The sequence below is a fragment of the Salvelinus alpinus genome, chromosome 3 (genome assembly GCF_045679555.1).
Source record: "Salvelinus alpinus chromosome 3, SLU_Salpinus.1, whole genome shotgun sequence".
In the NCBI taxonomy this organism is placed as follows: Eukaryota; Metazoa; Chordata; class Actinopteri; order Salmoniformes; family Salmonidae; genus Salvelinus; species Salvelinus alpinus.
In genome coordinates this window covers 86,009,953-86,033,041 of record NC_092088.1, presented here as the reverse complement: position 1 = coordinate 86,033,041, position 23,089 = coordinate 86,009,953, and the positions used below count along the sequence as shown (strand labels likewise).

Below are 23,089 nucleotides of genomic sequence, written 5' to 3'. Positions count from 1 at the left end.
AAAGTAAATCATCTAACTTTTGAACCATATATGGTAGAGACATGGGGTGTGGACTATTGTTTTTCGGACGCAATTCTCTGTTGAATGGATATTTTGTATAAACCTTGAATGACTGAATGAATGAATAATTGTATAGGTGAACACCTTGTTACCTTGTTAACCCACCAGACAGTTACACAACTCTCCTCTGTTTCTCCCTCCTGCCTCTCAGGCTTCCCGCAGCCCACCTCTTGTCCACATAGTCAATGAGAAGGGCCCATGGAGATAGATTGAGGGGACACCTCCCATCTTTGCCCATAGGAAGTCCCTTTACATGTTGAAATCCCTCCATGGTGCCACTCATGCCATGACAGGATTTTGTGGCAAGTGCGCCTTCTATCCCTCTCTATGGAAGGTCTTTGAGTGTGATCCTATTATGTCATCTCAGTAGAGGCATAATCTCTCCTTTCTCCCGAAGTGTGCACTTGTTCACTTCCCTTCATCGATTTGAAAGGAAATATCTGCTATATATGGATACTGCCTACATCAATCCAATGATTTTAAATGTGTGGGGGGTAGTGAACAAGTGCACACTTCAGGAGGAAGGAGAGAGCTGCTTGTTGGCTAGCTCAATGGATTAAAGTCTCTATGGCACTAGATGATAAGGTGTCTTGTCTGTTGTTCTTTGGATAGGTCTCCGTACTGCAAGACAAGCAGGGCTTTGTGAACAGTGTGTGGGGTGTGTTTTCTATATATATATATATATATACATATATATATATGTGTGTGTGTGTGTGCGTGCGTATTTATGTGTGCGACGTACCGATTCAGCCAAAATGTGCTTCCATCTTTAGGATTTGCCCCAAGGCCGAGCGTCGATAATGCGTAGATGCTGCTCTGGGGAGTTCGCGGGTCCTTTATAGAGATCCTTGATGAAAACCTGCTCCAAAAATATACAAAAAGTTTAATGGCCGTGATAGGAGAAAACTGAAGATGGATCAACAACATTGTAGTTGCTCCACAATACTAACCTAAATGGCAGAATGAAAAGAAGGAAGCTTGTACAAAATCGAAAATATTTCAAAACATGCATTAAGGCACAAAAGTAAAACTGCACAAAGAATGTGGCAAATCAATTAACTTTTTGTTCTGAATACAAAGTGTTATGTTTGGGGCAAATCCAACACATTACTGAGTACCACTCTTCATATTTTCAACCATAGTGTCTGCATCATGTTATGGGTATGCTTGTCATTGGCAGAGACTAGGGAGTTTTTTCGGGTGGGGGGGGCACCATCCTAGAGGAAAACCTGGTTCAGTCTGCTTTCCAACACATACTGGGACAGGAATTCACCTTTCAGCAGGACAATAACCTAAAACACAAGGCCAAATATACCCTGGTGTTGCTTACCAAGATGACATTGAATGTTCTTGAGGGGTGTTAGGTTCTTATTTTTCAGAGTAAATAACTCACGTACACTATAGAAGCTTTAACCAAGTTTAATCATTCCCCAAAGGTTCTGTACAGCTGAAAACAGACAGCTAAAGATTTGACTTCACCGTTTATATGCATCCTACTTAACCTCTCTAGGGTATGTGGGACGGTAGCGTCTCACCTCGTCAACAGCCAGTGAAACTGCAGGGCGCCAAATTCAAAACAACAGAAATCCCATAATTAAAATTCCTCAAACATACATGTATTTTACACCATTTTAAAGATACACTTGTTGTAAATCCGGCCACAGTGTCCGATTAAAAACAAATAAAAAATAAAAAAAATAAAAAAAGGCTTTACGACAAAAGCAAACCAAACGTTTATGTTAGGTCAGAGCCAAGTCACAGAAAAACACAGCCATTTTTCCAGCCAAAGAGAGGAGTCACAAAAAGCAGAAATATAGATAAAATTAATCACTAACCTTTGATGATCTTCATCAGATGACACTCATAGTACTTCATGTTACACAATACATGTATGTTTTGTTCGGTAAAGTTCATATTTATATCCAAAAATCAGAGTTTACATTGGCGCGTTACGTTCAGTAGTTCCAAAACATCCGTTGATTTTGCAGAGAGCCACATCAATTTACATAAATACTCATAATAAACATTGATGAAATATACAACTCTTATGCATGGAATTTTAGATCCATTTCTCCTTAATGCAACCGCTGTGTCAGATTTCCCCAAAACTTTACGGAAAAAGCAAACCGTGCAATAATCTGAGTACGGCGCTCAGACGACAAATCAACCCAAAGAGATATCCGCCATGTTGGAGTCAACAGAAGTCAGAAATAGCATTATAAATATTCACTTACCTTTGATGATCTTCATCAGAATGCACTCCCAGGAATCCCAGTTCCACAATAAATGTTTGTTTTGTTCGATAATGTCCATCATTTATGTCCAAATTCCTCCTTGTTGTTCGCGCGTTCAGTAAACAATCTAAACTCACGACGCGCGTTCAAGTCGCAGTAGAAGCATCAAACAAGGTTCTACATACTGTTGACATCTAGTGGAAGCCTTAGGAAGTGACCCCATTTCCACTATCTTGGATAAGCAAAGAGTTGAAAAACTAAAAACCTCAGATTTCCCACTTCTTGGTTGGAATCTTTCTCAGGTTTTTGCCTGCCATATGTGTTCTGTTCTACTCACAGACATCATTCAAACAGTTTTAGAAACTTCAGAGTGTTTTCTATCCAAATATACTAATACTATGCATATCCTAGTATCTGGGCCTGAGTAGCAGGCAGTTTACTCTGGGCACGCTTTTCATCCGGACGTGAAAATACTGCCCCCTACCCCAAAGAAGTTAAGACACTCCCCTTTCTCTCAATCCTTACATTTTATGTCTCTACAGGAAGCTAATAAAGAGGGTAACAGGATTCCAAACATTTATTACTCTCTTAAGATAATCTTTCCTCACCTCCTGACCTCAACCCTCTTTCATCTAATACACAGATGTCCATCTGTCTTCCCTGTATCAACACATCGCTCTCCTCTCCTCCATCAAACACATTCCAAAGCCTTCTTTCTTCTGAGAACCATTAACTTCTAACATAACCCAGTCTCATTTCCTATCATTCATTTAATATCTCAATGTTCAAAGTTTAGCACATCCCAACAGGGGCCTAGTTACAGTTTTGACTTAAATCGCCTTGAAAATCTTCAAATGGCTGGCTAGCAATGATCAACAACGAACTTATCAAAGCTTGAATAATTTTTTTAAGAATGTGCAAATATTGTACAACCCAGGTGTGCAAAGCTCGTAGACTTACCCAAAAATACTCATAGCTGTAATTGCTGGCAAAGGTGATTCTAGCATGTATCGATCCAGTTTCCAAGTGCCTTTTGATGGTGTAGGAAACTGTACTCACTGACACCTTGGCTCTCTTTGCAATTTCTCTAAAGGAAAGACCCACACTTTTAAGGGTTATAATGGTCTGTCTGTCTGCCTTTGTTAATTGCCTTTTTCTCACCATTTTAATAGCAATATACTACTTCCTGCAGTACAACACTGTCCAAATAATGCTTGAGAAGGTGTAGTAACACTCTGTTCCAACACTGCTTTTATACAGACAGAGGGTTTGTAAGTAATCAACCAAAGTTTTGAGGCTTAATTTACTTCCATTGCTGCAGAACAGCTGTAAGTTGTTAACCCATTACTTGTTCCCTGAAAATGCCTTTTTTTGTAACTCTGAAAAATACAATCTTTTTCAGTTTTTGGTAAACTACATGATTTTTAAAATTATTATTATTATATTTGACCTCTGGCAGTTTACTGCTTACCTTTACCATTTTCAGGTTATTCACTGGACTTGAACTGCTTACATAAAAAAAAACTGGAAAAATGGGGGTGTTCAAAAACTTTTGACCAGTAGTGTATATAATATTATATATTGATCTCAACCTTCTCTCCCTCTGTCCAGGACTGGGGTCGTCCGGGGGACCTGTGGAACCTGAACATCCAGTGGCACGTCCCCAGTGTGGAGGAGACCAAATTTGTGTTCTATGTTCTGGACCTGATCTTACAGCCAGAGCTGCTGCGACTGCAGAGATACGCCCAGGGGGAACGGGACATGACCAGGTGAGGGGGGACAAACAGACTGTGTGAAGGCAGTAAGAGGGTCCTATTCATCAGTTATCAAACAGAAGAAAACGGACTGTAAGACTACCTAAACTTGTCCAATAAGAAACACACATTTTTGTTTTCATTTGCGAAACGTTTTGCTACGATATGCCCTAATGAATAGTTGGGACCTAGGGGATTGCCAGGTGAAGGCACATTAAACAGACCACGACAAGTCTGGAGCAGACTTGGATAGGATACTGTACACCAGTGGTCATCAACCGGTCGATCGTGATCTCCAAGGCATTCCTAGTCAATCACCAAACATTTCTGTAGAAAATCCAATGATAAAGACATTAAGGCTTGAGCTCCTTTTATTTTTGTTATGTTTGTGTGTTGCGCTGTTGACGGTAGGTGCTCCTGATTCAGAAGCCCTGCTGCACCTGGTAGGCAAAGTGTTCCCATTTTCAACCATTTAATTTGTCTGAAACGACAAACTCAGCGTACCCGGCGGACCTGGAGATCTGTGGCTAAATCAAGTGTGCCTACTGCTCTGGCCAATCGAATAGCTCAAATGCCTACCTACAGCTTCCACAACCCCGGCTACAGCATTGTTTGATACTAGCCTACATGAGATTTAATAACTTTTAAAACTATTACCAGAGGGAGACTGTCAAAGAGCTACTGTTTTTATGAGTGACTTTATTCAGCACTGTCAACACTGTATTTAGTCAACACTATTACAAAACATAAAATGTGCTTCTCTCTACTTCCACTCGTGCTGCATCTGCTATGAATTAGTAGTCAAGTGTATCTATAGCTCTGCGTTTTAATTATTAACAGCAGCTCATTGTCTATTTTAATATAGAGGAATATTTAACTTTCTCTGGTCATAGGTGAGAGGCTGCTGCTCTCTCACTCCCTTCACTGAGACTAATGCCGTGTTCAAAACAATGGGGAATTTGGAAATCTACGACTTCCCGAGCGTTCCAGACAACTGGGGCCGGGGAATCTTTTGAACGGCCATCCAAGTCAGAAACTCTGGCATCTTTCTAAGGCTCCGACTTTCTGACCTGAAGATCACTGACGTCATTATTTGATCTAGTTCTCTGTTGTCTTGAAAGCACCATGACCATCAGATGCCGGTACCATCATTCCTGTAAAATAAAAAAGCAAATAATTTCAATTTATGCTCAGCTGTGCCTCGCTAAAGGTACACCAACTGATCTATTTTGTTATCACAGCTCAAATTTTGAAATATGCTATGGTCTGAGAAGAACAATGTTGGCGGGCCAGGCATATAGCCATTATGCTGTGATAATGTATTAGGCCTACTGCACAAACCTCATTCCAAAAGAACTGTTTTTGTTAAGTAAATGAAAAGAAAAAAAAAAATGGTCATGTTTAAAAACAATTCTGAGCACTATATCTTGGCTTGCTTTGTGACTGCAAAAGTTCTCTACACTAATCTAAGAACCAACTAGTGTCCTGTTGTCCCACGACAAGTTTAGGTGGTTTCACTCTGTTTCAAACGTGTTCTCCCCACTTAAAACACCTCCGTTCTGCTTTATAATGTGTAGTCAGTGTTGTGGACCCTGCATGTAACTAATCCCATTTTTCAGGGATGACGTCCTACAGAGTTTGTCTATCGTACAGCACTGCCTTCTCGGAGCAGGAAGTCTGTTTCCACCGCTGCGAGGAGAGCCCATTCCAGAACTGTGAGTAGTACACAGTCAAGCTTAATTAATCAAATGTATTTATGAAGCCCTTTTTACATCAATAGTTGTCAGTGTTTTACTACAGTGTGTTTTAACTATGAAATGTCTCTTTCTCTGGCAGGGTGACTAGCATGGTGAATCTGGGTGAGACCAACCTCTTCACAGGAGTGTCTTATGGTGAGTTGCATGCTTTAGCTCATAGTCATTATTCTGAGGCCTTGGTAACAGACAAAATGGTCCTTGAGCCTTCATAGTTTGCAGTATCACTCACTTGTTGTGGTGACAGCAGTAATTATATGTTGATTTTTATTGTTCCAGAGACATGTTTGCGTGCATGTTGTTATGTAAAACCTCAACTTTCTCTCCTCCTCCAGATGTGTCCAGAGAGAACTACAGAGATGCTATCTGTAGAGTGATGAGGCAGTTGCTACGTGAGTAGTGTTTCCTCCCTTCCTCCTGTCTGTAACCACAACTCAACCCTAATAGTGTCTCCTCCCTCCTGTCTGTAACCACAACTCAACCCTGATAGTGTCTCCTCCCTCCTGTCTGTAACCACAACTCAACCCTAATAGTGTCTTCTCCCTCCTGTCTGTAACCACAACTCAACCCTAATAGTGTCCCTCCCTCCTGTCTGTAACCACAACTCAACCCTAATAGTGTCCCTCCCTCCTGTCTGTAACCACAACTCAACCCTAATAGTGTCCCCTCCCCCCTTCCTCTGTAACCACAACTCAACCCTAATAGTGCCTCCTCCCTCCTGTCTGTAACCACAACTCAACCCTAATAGTGTCCCTCCCTCCTGTCTGTAACCACAACTCAACCCCAATAGTATCTCCTCCCTCCTGTCTGTAACCACAACTCAACCCTAATAGTGTCTCCTCCCTCCTGTCTGTAACCACAACTCAACCCTAATAGTGTCTCCTCCCTCCTGTCTGTAACCACAACTCAACCCTAATAGTGTCTCCTCCCTCCTGTCTGTAACCACAACTCAACCCTAACAGTGTCCCTCCCTCCTGTCTGTAACCACAACTCAACCCTAATAGTGTCTCCTCCCTCCTGTCTCTAACCACAACTCAACCCTAATAGTGCCTCCTCCCTCCTGTCTGTAACCACAACTCAACCCTAATAGTGTCTTCTCCCTCCTGTCTGTAACCACAACTCAACCCTAATAGTGTCTCCTCCCTCCTGTCTCTAACCACAACTCAACCCTAATAGTGTCTCCTCCCTCCTGTCTGTAACCACAACTCAACCCTAATAGTGTCCCCTCCCTCCTGCTCTGTAACCACAACTCAACCCTCAATAGTGTCTCCTCCCTCCTCCTGTCTGTAACCACAACTCAACCCTAATAGTGTCTCCTCCCTCCCTCCTGTCTCTGTAACCACAATTCAACCCCAATTGTGCCCCTCCCCCCTTCCTCTGTAACCACAACTCAACCCTCAATATTGTCTCCTCCCTCCCTCCTGTCTGTAACCACAATTCAACCCCAATAGTGCCCCCTCCCCCCTTCCTCTGTAACCACAACTCAACCTCAATATTGTCTCCTCCCTCCCTCCTGCCTGTAACCACAACTCAACCCCAATAGTGTCTCCTCCCTCCCTCCTGTCTCTAACCACAATTCAACCCCAATTGTGCCCCCTCCCCCTTCCTCTGTAACTACAATTCAACCCCAATTGTGCCCCCTCCCCCTTCCTCTGTAACCACAACTCAACCTCAATATTGTCCCCTCCCTCCCTCCTGCCTGTAACCACAACTCAACCCTAATAGTGTCTCCTCCCTCCCTCCTGTCTCTAACCACAATTCAACCCCAATAGTGCCCCCTCCCCCTTCCTCTGCAACCACAACTCAACCCCAAAAGTGTCTCCTCCCTCCCTCCTGTCTCTAACCCTAATAGTGTCTCCCCCCTCCCTCCCTCCTGTCTGTAACCACAACTTAACCCCAACTAACAGTGTAAAGCTGTCCAGATGTAACTAACAGTGTAAAGCTGTCCAGATGTAACTAACAGTGTAAAGCTGTCCAGATGTAACTAACAGTGTAAAGCTGTCCAGATGTAACTAACAGTGTAAAGCTGTCCAGATGTAACTAACAGTGTAAAGCTGTCCAGATGTAACTAACAGTGTAAAGCTGTCTCAGATGTAACTAATCAGTGTAAAGCTGTCCAGATGAAGACCTAACATGTGTAAAGCTGTCCGGATGTAACTAACAAAGTGTAAAGCTGTACGCAGATGTAACTAACAGTGTAAAGCTGTCCAGATGTAATGTTATTTTAGATGTCTTTGTGTCTTCATCATCTGTCTTGCGACCATGAAGGGAGTCCTAATATGTGACATGGAATGCAATCCAGCAAAGCTTCAACAGTCTGATATGCAGATGATACGAGCACATGAATATATCATGTGCTCCTTCTCTGGTTCAGGCTGTTGAAGAGCTCCAGACTGCTTTTCAGTCATTCCCTTTATGGTCTCAAACTGATTTTGAATGTACAAAAATCTAAATTCATGACCTTTACCAGAGCTAGAACTCAGCCAGAGAAGGTTAGCATTGTCACATATGGTGGCTTATCTGTTGAAAAAGTGTCATCTTACAAATACCTAGGAATTTGGTTGGATGACAAGTTGTCCTTTAAAGTTCATGTGGATAATCTTGTGACAAAGCTTAAATTGAAATTGGGTTTTTATTTTTGTAATAAGGCTTGCTTCCTTCCAACTTATGACTAGAAAGAAGCTTGTTCAGGCCACTTTTCTCTCTGTAATTGATTATGGTGACTTGTTGTATATGTGTTCATCTACAAAGCCCTTTTGGGTCAACTCCCTCTTTACCTCTGTAGTCTGGTCTCCCTCACCACCAGCAGTCACCATACCTGGTCTGTTAGGTTGTTGCTACTTCAAGTCCCCAGGACATTCACAGTATTATGCAAGACTGCCTTCTCTTCGTGTGCACCAGAGGCATGGAATAGTCTACAATCCATGCTTCATCTAGATATGTTAGTGCCAGTGAATGATTTTAAAATATTGATGGGAGACTCTGTTACGAAGGAGTGTTAATGCTTTTTTTTAGGCTGGATCGTGTTGTATTGTTGTATGTTTTAATTATGCAATGTATTGATTGTTTCTGCCTTCTTGGCCAGGTCTCCCTTGAAAAAGAGACTCTGGGTCTCAATGGGCTTTTCCTGGTTAAATAAAGGTTAAATATATTTTTTTTAATTAAACAAAGACATCTAAAACCGCCCCCTAAAACCGATCTAGATCATTTCACTTCATGTCAACATAACGGTTGGTTCTGTTTTATGTCCCCAGATCACATTCTGGAACACTCCGAGGACGACACCAAGTCTCTATTCTCCATCATCAAGATCATCAGTGACCTGCTACACTTCAAAGGCTCCCAAAAACACGAGTTTGACTCTCGCTGGAAGAGCTTCAACCTGGTCAAGAAGTCCATGGAGAACAGGGTGAGAGATATAGCTAGGACGCCGTGGTGGAACTTGTGTGATTGAATGACATATTTCTCTTCAGTGAATGAATGCTGGTCATGTAAGGCACCCACAGACTTATCTAACATATATTTGTAAGAGTTTAGTTTTTCATTTTGAATTTATTCTAGTGTAGACTTCTGATTAGTACAAGGCCCTTGCCAAAAGTAGTTCATTACATAGGGAATAGGGCCCAGCCGTGGACTAGACAGTAGTTCATTACATAGGGAATAGGGCCCAGCCTTGGTCTAGACAGTAGTTCATTACATGGGGAATGGGGCCCAGCCTTGGTCTAGACACTAGTTCATTACATAGGGAATGGGACCCAGCCTTGGTTTAGACAGTAGTTCATTACATGGGGAATAGGGCCCAGCCTTGGTCTAGACAGTAGTTCATTACATAGGGAATAGGGCCCAGCCTTGGTCTAGACAGTAGTTCATTACATAGGGAATAGGGCCCAGCCTTGGTCTAAACAGTAGTTCATTACATGGGGAATAGGGCCCAGCCTTGGTCTAGACAGTAGTTCATTACATAGGGAATAGGGCCCAGCCTTGGTCTAGACAGTAGTTCATTACATAGGGAATAGGGCCCAGCCTTGGTGTAGACAGTAGTTCATTACATAGGGAATAGGGCCCAGCCTTGGTCTAGACAGTAGTTCATTACATAGGGAATAGGGCGCAGCCTTGGTCTAGACAGTAGTTCATTACATAGGGAATAGGGCCCAGCCTTGGTCTAGACAGTAGTTCATTACATAGTGAATGGGACCCAGCCTTGGTCTAGACAGTAGTTCATTACATAGGGAATAGGGCCCAGCCTTGGTCTAGACAGTAGTTCATTACATAGGGAATAGGGCCCAGCCTTGGTCTAGACAGTAGTTCATTACATAGGGAATAGGGCCCAGCCTTGGTCTAGACAGTAGTTCATTACATGGTGAATGGGACCCAGCCTTGGTCTAGACAGTAGTTCATTACATAGGGAATAGGGCCCAGCCTTGGTCTAGACAGTAGTTCATTACATAGTGAATGGAACCCAGCCTTGGTCTAGACCAGACATGGGCAAACTACGGCCCGCGGGCCACATACGGCCCGTTAGGCTTTTTAATCCGGCCCGCCGAACTTGTCCAAATTATAGTAAAAACCTCCTTTTTTTCCCCTTTCCCTGCAATGCCCACGTTTCCCCAATAGATGGCGCACTCAAAACACATTGACCGTTGTTGGAGTGGCGCGTATTTCTCTTTATTTCACTTTAATTTTCACTTCGTTTCACGTCACCATTAAGCGAGAATTGCCACAACAAAACTAACTCCAGACTTTGATGCACTGGCATAAAAAGGGAGACCAACAACACTGTTCCCACTGAAATTGGTTGAGTTTTTCAATGCAATGATGTTACTGAGGGCAAAATATGCGATAGTGGAAAGTGTTGCGAAGTGCGTCTGTTTAATTCAAGAGCAATGCGCCATTTACGCATCAGCAGGCGGCTCACACGTAGTCTTTATTAACACGCCGCACATACGCTCTGTGAATTTAAATGTTAAATTTGATCAGCCTGCAGGTAGGATATTTAATACAGCCTAGTCGTCTGTGCTGCTTGGCAACGACCTACACGTCGATACTGAGGATTTGCGCAGCTGAGAGGCGTAGGGCGTCCATTGGCGAGTTTGTAGAGCGCGCGGTCGGGACAATCCATCCATGTATTATTGCGGAGTTTCAACACAAGTGAGATATTACTGTGCAATCGCATATTTAGAGTATTTACTCAGTTCAAGTGTAATAAGTTATAGTTTTGATATTTGTTGAAAGTGCATGTCACATTCTCCTTCAATAAAGTGTTGATTTCGATTAATAGACTTTTGCACCTTATCGTATTGTATTTCAATCCAATTATATTTTAAAAATATTTCAGACGCAATCGATGATAGAAAATCACTAGTGCTGTATGTTATCTTTGAAGTCTATTTAGCCCACTTTCGCTCATCCCGAAGATATCTGCGACTAATAGTACCTGTAAATGCCAGTATCTTGCATTTAATGTCCATGTTATGACAAATTTTTATATAACTGATAAGGTGTCTATTTGTGTCTGTTGACATTTGAAGATTACTGACAGAGTCATAAGTAAATATGGGTTGTAGTGTATCTTATCATGTTGGAACATATTTGTTAGGTTTGCAGCACACTACATTTAAGTGCTTTAGACTATATCCGGCACCTAAACACTTCCTCCAAATGAACATCCGAATGGCCCGGCCCTCTGCTTGTAGCTAAATTTTAGAACCCATTGTGGCCCGCGAGTCAAAAAGTTTGCCCACCCCTGGTCTAGACAGTAGTTCATTACATAGGGAATAGGGCCCAGCCTTGGTCTAGACAGTAGTTCATTACATAGGGAATAGGGCCCAGCCTTGGTCTAGACAGTAGTTCATTACATGGGGAATAGGGCCCAGCCTTGGTGTAGACAGTAGTTCATTACATAGGGAATAGGGCCCAGCCTTGGTCTAGACAGTAGTTCATTACATAGGGAATAGGGCCCAGCCTTGGTCTAGACAGTAGTTACTAATTTCTCTCCTCCTGTTCCACCTAAAGCTTCATGGCAGGAAGCAGCACATCAGAGCCCTACTGATCGACAGAGTTATGCTACAGCATGAGGTAGGACCTCTGTCTGTCTCTCTGGTGCTCTCTGTCTCTCTGGCGCTCTCTGTCGTGTCTCTGTCGCTCTCGCTCTCTGTCGCTCTCGCTCTCTGGCACTCTTGCTCTCTGGCCCTCTCTGGCACTCTTGCTCTCTGGCGCTCTTGCTCTCTGGCGCTCTCTGTCTCGCTCTCTGTCTCGCTCTCTGGCGCTCTTCCTCTCTGTCTCGCTCTCTGGCGCTCTTGCTCTCTGGCGCTCTCTGGCGCTCTTGCTCTCTGGCGCTCTTCCTCTCTGTCTCGCTCTCTGGCGCTCTTGCTCTCTGGCGCTCTCTGTCTCGCTCTCTGTTTCGCTCTCTGTCTCACTCTCTGGCACTCTCGCTCTCTGGCGCTCTCGCTCTCTGGCGCTCTCGCTCTCTGTCTCGCTCTCTGGCGCTCTCGCTCTCTGTTTCGCTCCCTGTCTCGCGCTCTGGCGCTCTCGCTCTCTGTCTCGCTCTCTGTGCTCTCTCGCTCTCTGGGGCTCTCGCTCTCTGGGGCTCTCGCTCTCTGGGGCTCTCGCTCTCTGGGGCTCTCGCTCTCTGTCTTGCTCTCTGTGTCTTGCTCTCTGTGTCTCGCTCTCTGTGTCTCGCTCTCTGTCTCGCTCTCTGGCGCTCTCGCTCTCTGTCTCGCTCTCTGTGTCTCGCTCTCTGTGTCTCGCTCTCTGTGTCTCGCTCTCTGTGTCTCGCTCTCTGTGTCTCGCTCTCTGTGTCTCTCGCTCTGTGTCTCTCGCTCTGTGTCTCTCGCTCTGTGTGTGTGTGCTATCCATTCTCAAGTGTCTGCTGCTGTCATGGAATAATCTGTCATGTGTTTCTATTACCCCTGGTAGTAACCCAGCTGCTGTTTAATTGTCATGTGTTTTGTGTTGTCCAGCTTCGTAAGCTAACAGTGGAGGGGTGTGAGTACAGGAGTATCCACCAGGAACTGATGAGGGATCTGCTGAGGCTATCCACCAGCACCTACAGTCAGGTTAGCCCAGTTCACTGTTTTAGAGTTCACTCCCACACATGTTTGTTTTAGAGTTCTCTGCCACACACGTTTGTTTTAGAGTTCTCTGCCACACACGTTTGTTTTAGAGTTCTATGCCACACACGTTTGTTTTAGAGTTCTCTGCCACACACGTTTGTTTTAGAGTTCTCTGCCACACACGTTTGTTTTAGAGTTCTATGCCACACACGTTTGTTTTAGAGTTCTCTGCCACACACGTTTGTTTTAGAGTTCTCTGCCACACACGTTTGTTTTAGAGTTCTCTGCCACACACGTTTGTTTTAGAGTTCTCTGCCACACACGTTTGTTTTAGAGTTCTCTGCCACACACGTTTGTTTTAGAGTTCTCTGCCACACACGTTTGTTTTAGAGTTCTATGCCACACACGTTTGTTTTAGAGTTCTCTGCCACACACGTTTGTTTTAGAGTTCTCTGCCACACACGTTTGTTTTAGACTTCTCTGCCACACACGTTTGTTTTAGACTTCTCTGCCACACACGTTTGTTTTAGAGTTCTCTGCCACACACGTTTGTTTTAGAGTTCTCTGCCACACACGTTTGTTTTAGAGTTCTCTGCCACACACGTTTGTTTTAGAGTTCTCTGCCACACACGTTTGTTTTAGAGTTCTCTGCCACACACGTTTGTTTTAGAGTTCTCTGCCACACACGTTTGTTTTAGAGTTCTCTGCCACACACGTTTGTTTTAGAGTTCTCTGCCACACACGTTTGTTTTAGAGTTCTCTGCCACACACGTTTGTTTTAGACTTCTCTGCCACACACGTTTGTTTTAGACTTCTCTGCCACACACGTTTGTTTTAGACTTCTCTGCCACACACGTTTGTTTTAGAGTTCTCTGCCACACACGTTTGTTTTAGACTTCTCTGCCACACACGTTTGTTTTAGAGTTCTCTGCCACACACGTTTGTTTTAGACTTCTCTGCCACACACGTTTGTTTTAGAGTTCTCTGCCACACACGTTTGTTTTAGAGTTCTCTGCCACACACGTTTGTTTTAGATTTCTATGCCACACACGTTTGTTTTAGACTTCTCTGCCACACACGTTTGTTTTAGAGTTCTCTGCCACACACGTTTGTTTTAGAGTTCTCTGCCACACACGTTTGTTTTAGAGTTCTCTGCCACACACGTTTGTTTTAGACTTCTCTGCCACACACGTTTGTTTTAGAGTTCTCTGCCACACACGTTTGTTTTAGACTTCTCTGCCACACACGTTTGTTTTAGAGTTCTCTGCCACACACGTTTGTTTTAGACTTCTCTGCCACACACGTTTGTTTTAGATTTCTATGCCACACACGTTTGTTTTAGACTTCTCTGCCACACACGTTTGTTTTAGACTTCTCTGCCACACACGTTTGTTTTAGACTTCTCTGCCACACACGTTTGTTTTAGAGTTCTCTGCCACACACGTTTGTTTTAGAGTTCTCTGCCACACACGTTTGTTTTAGATTTCTATGCCACACACGTTTGTTTTAGACTTCTCTGCCACACACGTTTGTTTTAGACTTCTCTGCCACACACGTTTGTTTTAGAGTTCTCTGCCACACACGTTTGTTTTAGAGTTCTCTGCCACACACGTTTGTTTTAGAGTTCTCTGCCACACACGTTTGTTTTAGAGTTCTCTGCCACACACGTTTGTTTTAGACTTCTCTGCCACACACGTTTGTTTTAGAGTTCTCTGCCACACACGTTTGTTTTAGAGTTCTCTGCCACACACGTTTGTTTTAGATTTCTATGCCACACACGTTTGTTTTAGACTTCTCTGCCACACACGTTTGTTTTAGTAGCTCCAGTAGGTAAATAAACCATTACTATGGTGAGAGAGACGTTTGATCAATCTGGGTTCTTCGGCTCTCTCCTCGCCTCCTGGTCCTCTGTAGCTCAGTTGGTAGAGCATGGCTCCTGGTCCTCTGTAGCTCAGTTGGTAGAGCATGGCTTCTGGTCCTCTGTAGCTCAGTTGGTAGAGCATGGCTCCTGGTCCTCTGTAGCTCAGTTGGTAGAGCATGGCTTCTGGTCCTCTGTAGCTCAGTTGGTAGAGCATGGCTCCTGGTCCTCTGTAGCTCAGTTGGTAACATTTAAGATGGAGAATAGTATGTTCATTACCGGAGATAAATACGAATGAACAAGCTTTCCTCCACGCGCTTGGAAACACTACAGCCATAATGGGAGCCACCTAGAATAACTACAATTTCTGGCTCATTTTTCCAAAAACCAGCCTGAAACTCTTTCTAAAGACTGTTGACATCTAGTGGAAGCCCTAGGAACTGCAATCTGGGAGGACTTGGCCTTATTATTAAAATACTAGCCATTGGTAAGCTGAATTGTTTTTTGTTGGGATGGTTTGTCCTTGGGGTTTCGCCTGCCATATCACCTCTGTTATACTCACAGACATTATTTGAACAGTTTTAGAAACTTTAGAGTGTTTTCTATCCAAATCTACCAATTATATGCATATCGTAGCTTCTGGGCCTGAGTAACAGGCAGTTTACTTTGGGCACGCTTTTCATCCGGACGTGAAAATACTGCCTCCTACCCCAGAGAGGTTTAACAAGAAATTTGTGGAGTGGTTGAAAAACAAGTTTTAATGACTCCAACCAAAGTGTTTGTAAACTTCTGACTTCAACTATTCCAGGCAAATCTGTCAAGGGAAATGATTTCCTGAACATTTGAAGGTCTCCAGGTGATTAGTTCTCACCCACTGTTTCCTATCACAGCTTTTTGGTTTTTATTATGGGTAACATGTTTATTTGATACTGATGCTGTTCTTCAAACATTTGTTCTTATCATATCAGAGTTTAAAAAATAATAGTAGTGTATAAGACGTTTGTACATTTTGTACCTAAAAAAATATTTTATTTTTTGTTTAATAAAATAAAAAAGCTCCAGAATAAAGGCCCTTTGTGTTCTTTCTAATTGCATCTTGTTCGTGACTTTTACCATGTGTGTAAATGGAATGCTGTCAAAAAAGAAGGTATTCCATTGTTTTTATAGGCCTGATTTGGTACAATTCTATAATTGCGATCAGACTCACAAACAGCGCATGCCACGCGCTTCTGGTACTCTAAAAAGTGGGACAGGGTTGGCAGGTCTGTAAATGGCATATATAATATCATATATTGTACCTCAAAACATATTGGAGGAGAATTTTAAGTCTGAACAATGGGTTTTCTCTTTTTTGAGGAAGTAAGGAATCAAGGAAAATGTATTAAGAAACACCATTTGAGTGTCTCTCTCCCCATGTGTGCTCCTCCAGGTGCGTAGCCGGGCTCAGAGTGTGCTGTTCACGGCTCTGGGAACCTATAACTTCTGCTGCAGGGACGTGATCCCCCGCGTGCTGGAGTTCCTGGAGCCAGACCGCTCCGACGTCACACAGCAGCAGTTCAAAGTAGGACTGTCTCTGTCCTGTCTCTGTCCTGTCTCGCTCTCTGTCCTGTCTCGCTCTCTGTCCTGTCTTTTCAATACTCTTATCTTGTCCACATACACACACACACACGGTCTAGGCTGGTTTTTGCAAATTGATCGATCAATTAATTGATTCATTGTTGATCAATCAATTGATTGAGTCATTTATTGATCAATCAGCTGACTAAATGATTGTGTGACTGACTGATTGAATGTTGTACAATGAACAAAAAATATAAACGCAACATGTAAAGTGTTGGTTTCATGAGCTGCAATAAAAGATCACAGAGATGTTCCATACGCACAAAAAGCTTATTTCTCAGATGTTGTGCAGAAGTGTGTTTACATCCCTGTTAGTGAGCATTTCCCTTTTGTCAAGATAACACATCCACCTGACAGGTGTGGCATATCAATAAGCTGATTAAACAGCATGATAATTACACAGCTGCACTTTGTGCTGGGGACAATAAAAGGCCACTGTAAAATGTGCAGTTCTGTCACACAGCACAATGCCACAGATGTCTGAAGTTTTGAGGGAGTGCACAATTGGCATGCAGACTGCAGGAATGTCCACCAGAGCTGTTGCCAGAGAATTTAATGTACATTTCTATACCATAATCACTGCCTCTAACGTTGTTTTCGAGAATTTGTGAGTATGTGCAACCGGCTTCACAACCGCGGACCACGTGTATGGCGTCGTGTGGGCGAGCTGATTATTGATGTCAACGTTGTGAACAGAGTGCCCCAAGGCATAAGCTACGGACAACGAACACAATTGCATTTTAGCGATGGCAATTTGAATGCACAGAAATACCCTGACAAGATAATGAGGCCCATTGTGAGGCCAATTAATTTTTTAAGGTGTCTGACCAACAGATGCGTATCTGTATTCCCAGTCATGTGAAATCCATAGATTAGGGCCTAATGAATTTATTTCAATTGACTGATTTCCTTATAAATCTTTGAAATTGTTGCATGTTGCGTTTATATTTTTCTTAAGTATAAATGGAGAAAAATGAAAAGAACTGATCCCTCTTCCTTATATTTCCCCATCCTTCATTGTCTTCTTCATCCTTCCTCATCTCTCTCTCGCCTCTCGCTCTCTCTCCTCTCCCTCTCTCGCCTCTTGCTCTCTCTCACCTCTCGCTCTCTCTCTCCTCTCGCGCCTCTCGCTCTCCTCTCGCTCGCCCTCTCTCCTCTCGCTCTCTCTCTTCAGGGTGCCTTGTACTGTCTCTTGGGGAACCACAGTGGGGTGTGCCTGGCCAACCTGCACGACTGGGACTGCATCACCCTGACCTGGCCTGCCATCGTCCGCTCAGGACTCAGCTCAGCTATGTCCCTGGAGAAGCCCTCCATCGTCCGCCTGTTCGACGACCTCGCTGACAAGATCCACCGCCAGTACGAGACCATCGGCATAGACTTCGCTGTAAGAGTTATTATCATTACAACCATCTGGGTTTTAATGACACCATGTCAACTTGATCTGATTGTAAACTGAAAGTAATAACTTCATGTCAACTTGATCTTGAAAGTAATGACATCATGACATCATTACTGCAGTTCCAGACCTCATCCTATATAACATGTATAATAATATATGATTAAACCTCTTAACTGTAATGTAGATCCCATCAGAATGCCGTGCGGTGGCGGTGCAGCTCCAGATCTCTGGTGTTCCTCTGCCCCCGGAACCTGTCCCCTCAGACCAAGAAGAAGCAGAGGGCCTCAGGAAGCAGGAGGAGAAGAACTTAGACTCTGAACAGTGAGTACATATCTATTTTATATCTGACAGCAAGAAGAGTGCTGGACAATGCTAATGAATAAACACTACAATACTGTTGTTGGACTGTGCACAAAATCTTCAACTTGCATTTGTATTGGTGTATTATTACACTAGCAAAGGTCTACCAGTTCCCATTTTTAAACTAATCCCTCAGTTATGTCTACAGTATAATGTCCACATACTTTCTAAACTACTACTGTTCTGTCTCCCTCAGGAAATATGACAAGCTGGTTGGTGAACTTCTGGACCGCCTCAATGACAGAAACATGTAGGTTCACCTCATCCCAATGACAGAAACATGTAGGTTCACCTCATCCCAATGACAGAAACATGTAGGTTCACCTCATCCCAATGACAGAAACATGTAGGTTCACCTCATCCCAATGACAGAAACATGTAGGTTCACCTCATCCCAATGACAGAAACATGTAGGTTTACCTCGTTCCAATTACAGTTTATATGTAGGTTCACCTCATCCCGATGACAGAAACATGTAGGTTCACCTCATCCCGATGACAGAAACATGTAGGTTCACCTCATCCCAATGACAGAAACATGCAGGTTCACCTCATCCCGATGACAGAAACATGTAGGTTCACCTCATCCCGATGACAGAAACATGTAGGTTCACCTCATCCCGATGACAGAAACATGTAGGTTCACCTCATCCCAATGACAGAAACATGTAGGTTCACCTCATCCCGATGACAGAAACATGTAGGTTCACCTCATCCCAATGACAGAAACATGTAGGTTCACCTCATCCCGATGACAGAAACATGTAGGTTCACCTCATCCCGATGACAGAAACATGTAGGTTCACCTCATCCCAATGACAGAAACATGTAGGTTCACCTCATCCCAATGACAGAAACATGTAGGTTCACCTCATCCCAATGACAGAAACATGTAGGTTCACCTCATCCCAATGACAGAAACATGTAGGTTCACCTCATCCCAATGACAGAAACATGTAGGTTCACCTCATCCCAATGACAGAAACATGTAGGTTCACCTCGTTTCAATTACAGTTTATATGTAGGTTCACCTCATCCCAATGACAGAAACATGTAGGTTCACCTCATCCCGATGACAGAAACATGTAGGTTCACCTCATCCCGATGACAGAAACATGTAGGTTCACCTCATCCCGATGACAGAAACATGTAGGTTCACCTCATCCCGATGACAGAAACATGTAGGTTCACCTCATCCCAATGACAGAAACATGTAGGTTCACCTCATCCCGATGACAGTTTATATGTAGGTTCACCTCGTCAAGATGACAGAAACATGTAGGTTCACCTCGTCCCAATGACAGAAACATGCAGGTTCACCTCATCCCGATGACTGAGGCGTGCAGGTTCACCTCGTCTCGATGACTGGGGCGTGCAGGGTGTAGGTTCACCTCGTCTCGATGACTGAGGCGTGCAGGTTCACCTCGTCTTGATGACTGGGGCGTGCAGGGTGTAGGTTCACCTCGTCTCGATGACTGAGGCGTGCAGGTTCACCTCGTCTCGATGACTGAGGCGTGCAGGTTCACCTCGTCTCGATGACTGAGGCGTGCAGGTTCACCTCGTCTCGATGACTGAGGCGTGCAGGTTCACCTCGTCCCGATGACTGAGGCGTGTAGGTTCACCTCGTCTCGATGACTGAGGCGTGCAGGTTCACCTCGTCCCGATGACTGAGGCGTGCAGGTTCACCTCGTCCCGATGACTGAGGCGTGCAGGTTCACCTCGTCTCGATGACTGAGGCGTGCAGGTTCACCTCGTCTCGATGACTGAGGCGTGCAGGTTCACCTCGTCTCGATGACTGAGGCGTGCAGGTTCACCTCGTCTCGATGACTGAGGCGTGCAGGTTCACCTCGTCCCGATGACTGAGGCGTGCAGGTTCACCTCGTCTCGATGACTGAGGCGTGCAGGTTCACCTCGTCTCGATGACTGAGGCGTGCAGGTTCACCTCGTCTCGATGACTGAGGCGTGCAGGTTCACCTCGTCTCGATGACTGAGGCGTGCAGGTTCACCTCGTCTCGATGACTGAGGCGTGCAGGTTCACCTCGTCTCGATGACTGAGGCGTGCAGGTTCACCTCGTCTCGATGACTGAGGCGTGCAGGTTCACCTCGTCTCGATGACTGAGGCGTGCAGGTTCACCTCGTCTCGATGACTGAGGCGTGCAGGTTCACCTCGTCTCGATGACTGAGGCGTGCAGGTTCACCTCGTCTCGACGACAGACGTTACAATATGTGAATCCTGTCGGCTTTATTTCTTACATTTCTATTTGCAACATTTAAAATTCCACTAAATACCAAAATGTCTGTTCCTATTGGACGACTTCAGTTTATTGGACGACTTCTGTTTCAAAATGTTTTCCACCTCCTAAACACACCTGCTTTATGTTGCAGGCCCTGGAAGTTTGAGCACATTGCCATTGGCTTCATGTCTCTGTTACTGAGGGATGACCACCCCCTCCCCTCCCCCGCTGTCCTTTTCTTCGTCAAGAGCCTCAACCATGACTCCCTCCTGGTCCGCAAGGTGGGCACTGCCACAGCAACCACTCTCTCCATACACACTCTCTCCATACACACTGTCCATACACACTCTGTCCATACACACTCTCTCCATACACACTCTGTCCATACACACTCTCTCCATACACACTCTCTCCATACACACTGTCCCATACACACTCTCTCCATACACACTCTGTCCATACACACTCTGTCCATTCACACTGTCCATACACACTCTCTCCATACACACTCTGTCCATACACACTCTGTCCATTCACACTGTCCATACACACTCTGTCCATACACACTCTGTCCATACACACGTAGAATCACTCAGACACCCAGTCATGCGTCCAGTTTCATTCACTACATTGAGATAAAGTAAAAGAGATCTCTTCAAGATGGCAGCAGTCAACAACGTTTCACACACAAATGCACTTATCTTCATACATGCATGTATATTCTCATCTCTGCTGAGGACTTTAATCATTATGGTATTTCATTGTAAGATAGAAACATCTTTATACATTTATTTATTTCCCCACCAGGTGGCGATATCAGCCGTGGCAGGGATCATGAAGCAACTCAAGAGGCCACACAAAAAAGTACCAGTCAGCCCCAACACGCTCTGTAAGTAACCTGCACTTTGTCTCCTCACCAGTCATTTTACCTGTGTTTAAATAATATTTGTTTCAAGCTGCGGTTGATTGTGTTTGCTCTGGCGCTGTGGAACCAAAGGAATAGTCCCAAAAATGCAAACCCTGTCCACCTGGCACTCCAGGCAGGCTCAATCAAAGCATTTGAAATTAAACAAATACTATTTGACCCCAGGTCTGATTTATAACAGCAGGGCTTGCACAAGGTGCTTAAAGTACTTGAATGTGGCACTCTGAAATTCAAGTACTGGAATACCTTGAAAACCTGACATTTTGTTGGTACTTGAAAAGTACTTGAATTAAAATGAGGTGAGAACAGATCATTTTCAAATATATTTATGAAAAATATTAGAAAAATGTATTGGTCTTCCAAATTAATTTCCAGGCAGACTACCGAGTTTTATTTCCCCACGTGTTTAGCGCTGTGTTTGCCAGGCGGGCTCGTTCATTCCACCCACAATGACACTCAGCCAGGCAGGTACAGAACTGACTGATTAGGCGCTGCCAAACGTCACATCGCCAGCTGAAATGGCAAATGTAGATTCAATTCTGCCTTTTGTGCGTATGGAACAATTCTGGAATATTTTATTTCAGCTCATGAAACATTGAACCAACACTTTAGATGCTGTGTTGATATTTCTGTTCAGTGTAGTTTACTCACCTTTTTTACCAATACATCACTGGACCCCTCCAACCCACTCCTTGTAAGGTGCAAAAAATGTGTCAAACTTTGACATTGGGTGAATAGGTCCTGAAGAGCCACATGAAGGGGGAATGACAATGCTGCATTCTGCGCTGGTGCCTGTTCTACATTGTGACGTTTTCTGCAACAACCTCCAGAGCTTCACGAGGCGCCCGCCATTTTCTGCTTTATCAAGTGGCAACCGTGCTCCTGCCATTCTGGTTGTCATTCATGTGGCGTTTTCTTCACACAGCCCACCTGCTCTTCTCCTGACCGGCAACACTAAAGCTGCCAGTCTAGAGCACAGTCATTAAGCTGGACTTGTGCAGTAATGTGAATAGGAAATGTGTGTTCACCAGTAGGTCCCAAAACTCTGCTCATCACTATTCAAATTACATCATCATTAGTGCTGACTTACCACTCATGTATGTAGTAAGTAACTGAAACAACGTATTACTGCGTAGAACTTGTTAGGTAGTTATGAGGTTGTAGCGATATACTGCCATCTGGTGGCGACTAGAAACAATCACATAATATTCACAACTACAAATTGAAGATCCTAAAGATAAATATTGGTGCTTGAAAAAGTACTTAAGTCCTTGAATTTGACTTGCCACTGCCTGTGAGAACCCTGTAACAGATACATGCAGCTTATCTCACCAACTCTCCCTCTCTACCAAGTGGTCTTATTGCAGGGGACAGGCCTGATAACCAGTGGCTCCAGTATAACAGTAACCTTATGGTCATCTCACCATCTCTTCCCTCTCTCCTTCTTCCTCCTCTTCCCTCTCTACCAGGTGGTATGAAAGAGCTGGCTGGTTTGATAGCAGGAGACAGGCCTGATAACCAGTGGCTCCAGTATAACAGTAGCAGTCTGCCTCGTACCCAGCAGGACTGGGAGGGCTGTACGTTTGTAGAGAAGACCCACTGGGGATACTACAGCTGGCCACAGAAACTCATGATGTACGCTCCTTCTGAGGAGCAGCCCAAACAAGGACTGACCAGGGAGGAGATGACCGAGGTGAGGAGATGACACGCACACACACAATGGCCACAGTCCGATGCTCTACCCTTGTCCCGAAGTGTGCACTCCTACACTCCCCCTCATGGATGTAAAATTAATTTATTAGTGTAAGGAATATGGTGGAAACTCCCTCCAGCCATGCAC

At 44.2% G+C, this 23,089-nt stretch overlaps 1 protein-coding gene across 2 annotated transcripts in view; it reads left to right on the top strand.

Moving 5' to 3' along the window:
* The window catches only part of LOC139571470 (proteasome activator complex subunit 4B-like), a 106,550-nt gene that overhangs the window by 55,179 nt on the left and 28,282 nt on the right, over window positions 1-23,089 (top strand). For both annotated transcript variants that reach the window (XM_071394386.1, XM_071394385.1), the window contains 14 exons: window positions 3,906-4,063; window positions 5,668-5,763; window positions 5,885-5,940; window positions 6,138-6,194; window positions 9,057-9,211; window positions 11,815-11,877; window positions 12,762-12,857; window positions 16,142-16,273; window positions 17,507-17,716; window positions 17,916-18,052; window positions 18,288-18,341; window positions 20,476-20,605; window positions 21,132-21,213; window positions 22,719-22,942. In XM_071394386.1, coding sequence (XP_071250487.1) covers window positions 3,906-4,063; window positions 5,668-5,763; window positions 5,885-5,940; window positions 6,138-6,194; window positions 9,057-9,211; window positions 11,815-11,877; window positions 12,762-12,857; window positions 16,142-16,273; window positions 17,507-17,716; window positions 17,916-18,052; window positions 18,288-18,341; window positions 20,476-20,605; window positions 21,132-21,213; window positions 22,719-22,942 — 1,650 coding nt within the window. The remainder of the gene's footprint in view (window positions 1-3,905; window positions 4,064-5,667; window positions 5,764-5,884; window positions 5,941-6,137; window positions 6,195-9,056; window positions 9,212-11,814; window positions 11,878-12,761; window positions 12,858-16,141; window positions 16,274-17,506; window positions 17,717-17,915; window positions 18,053-18,287; window positions 18,342-20,475; window positions 20,606-21,131; window positions 21,214-22,718; window positions 22,943-23,089) is intronic.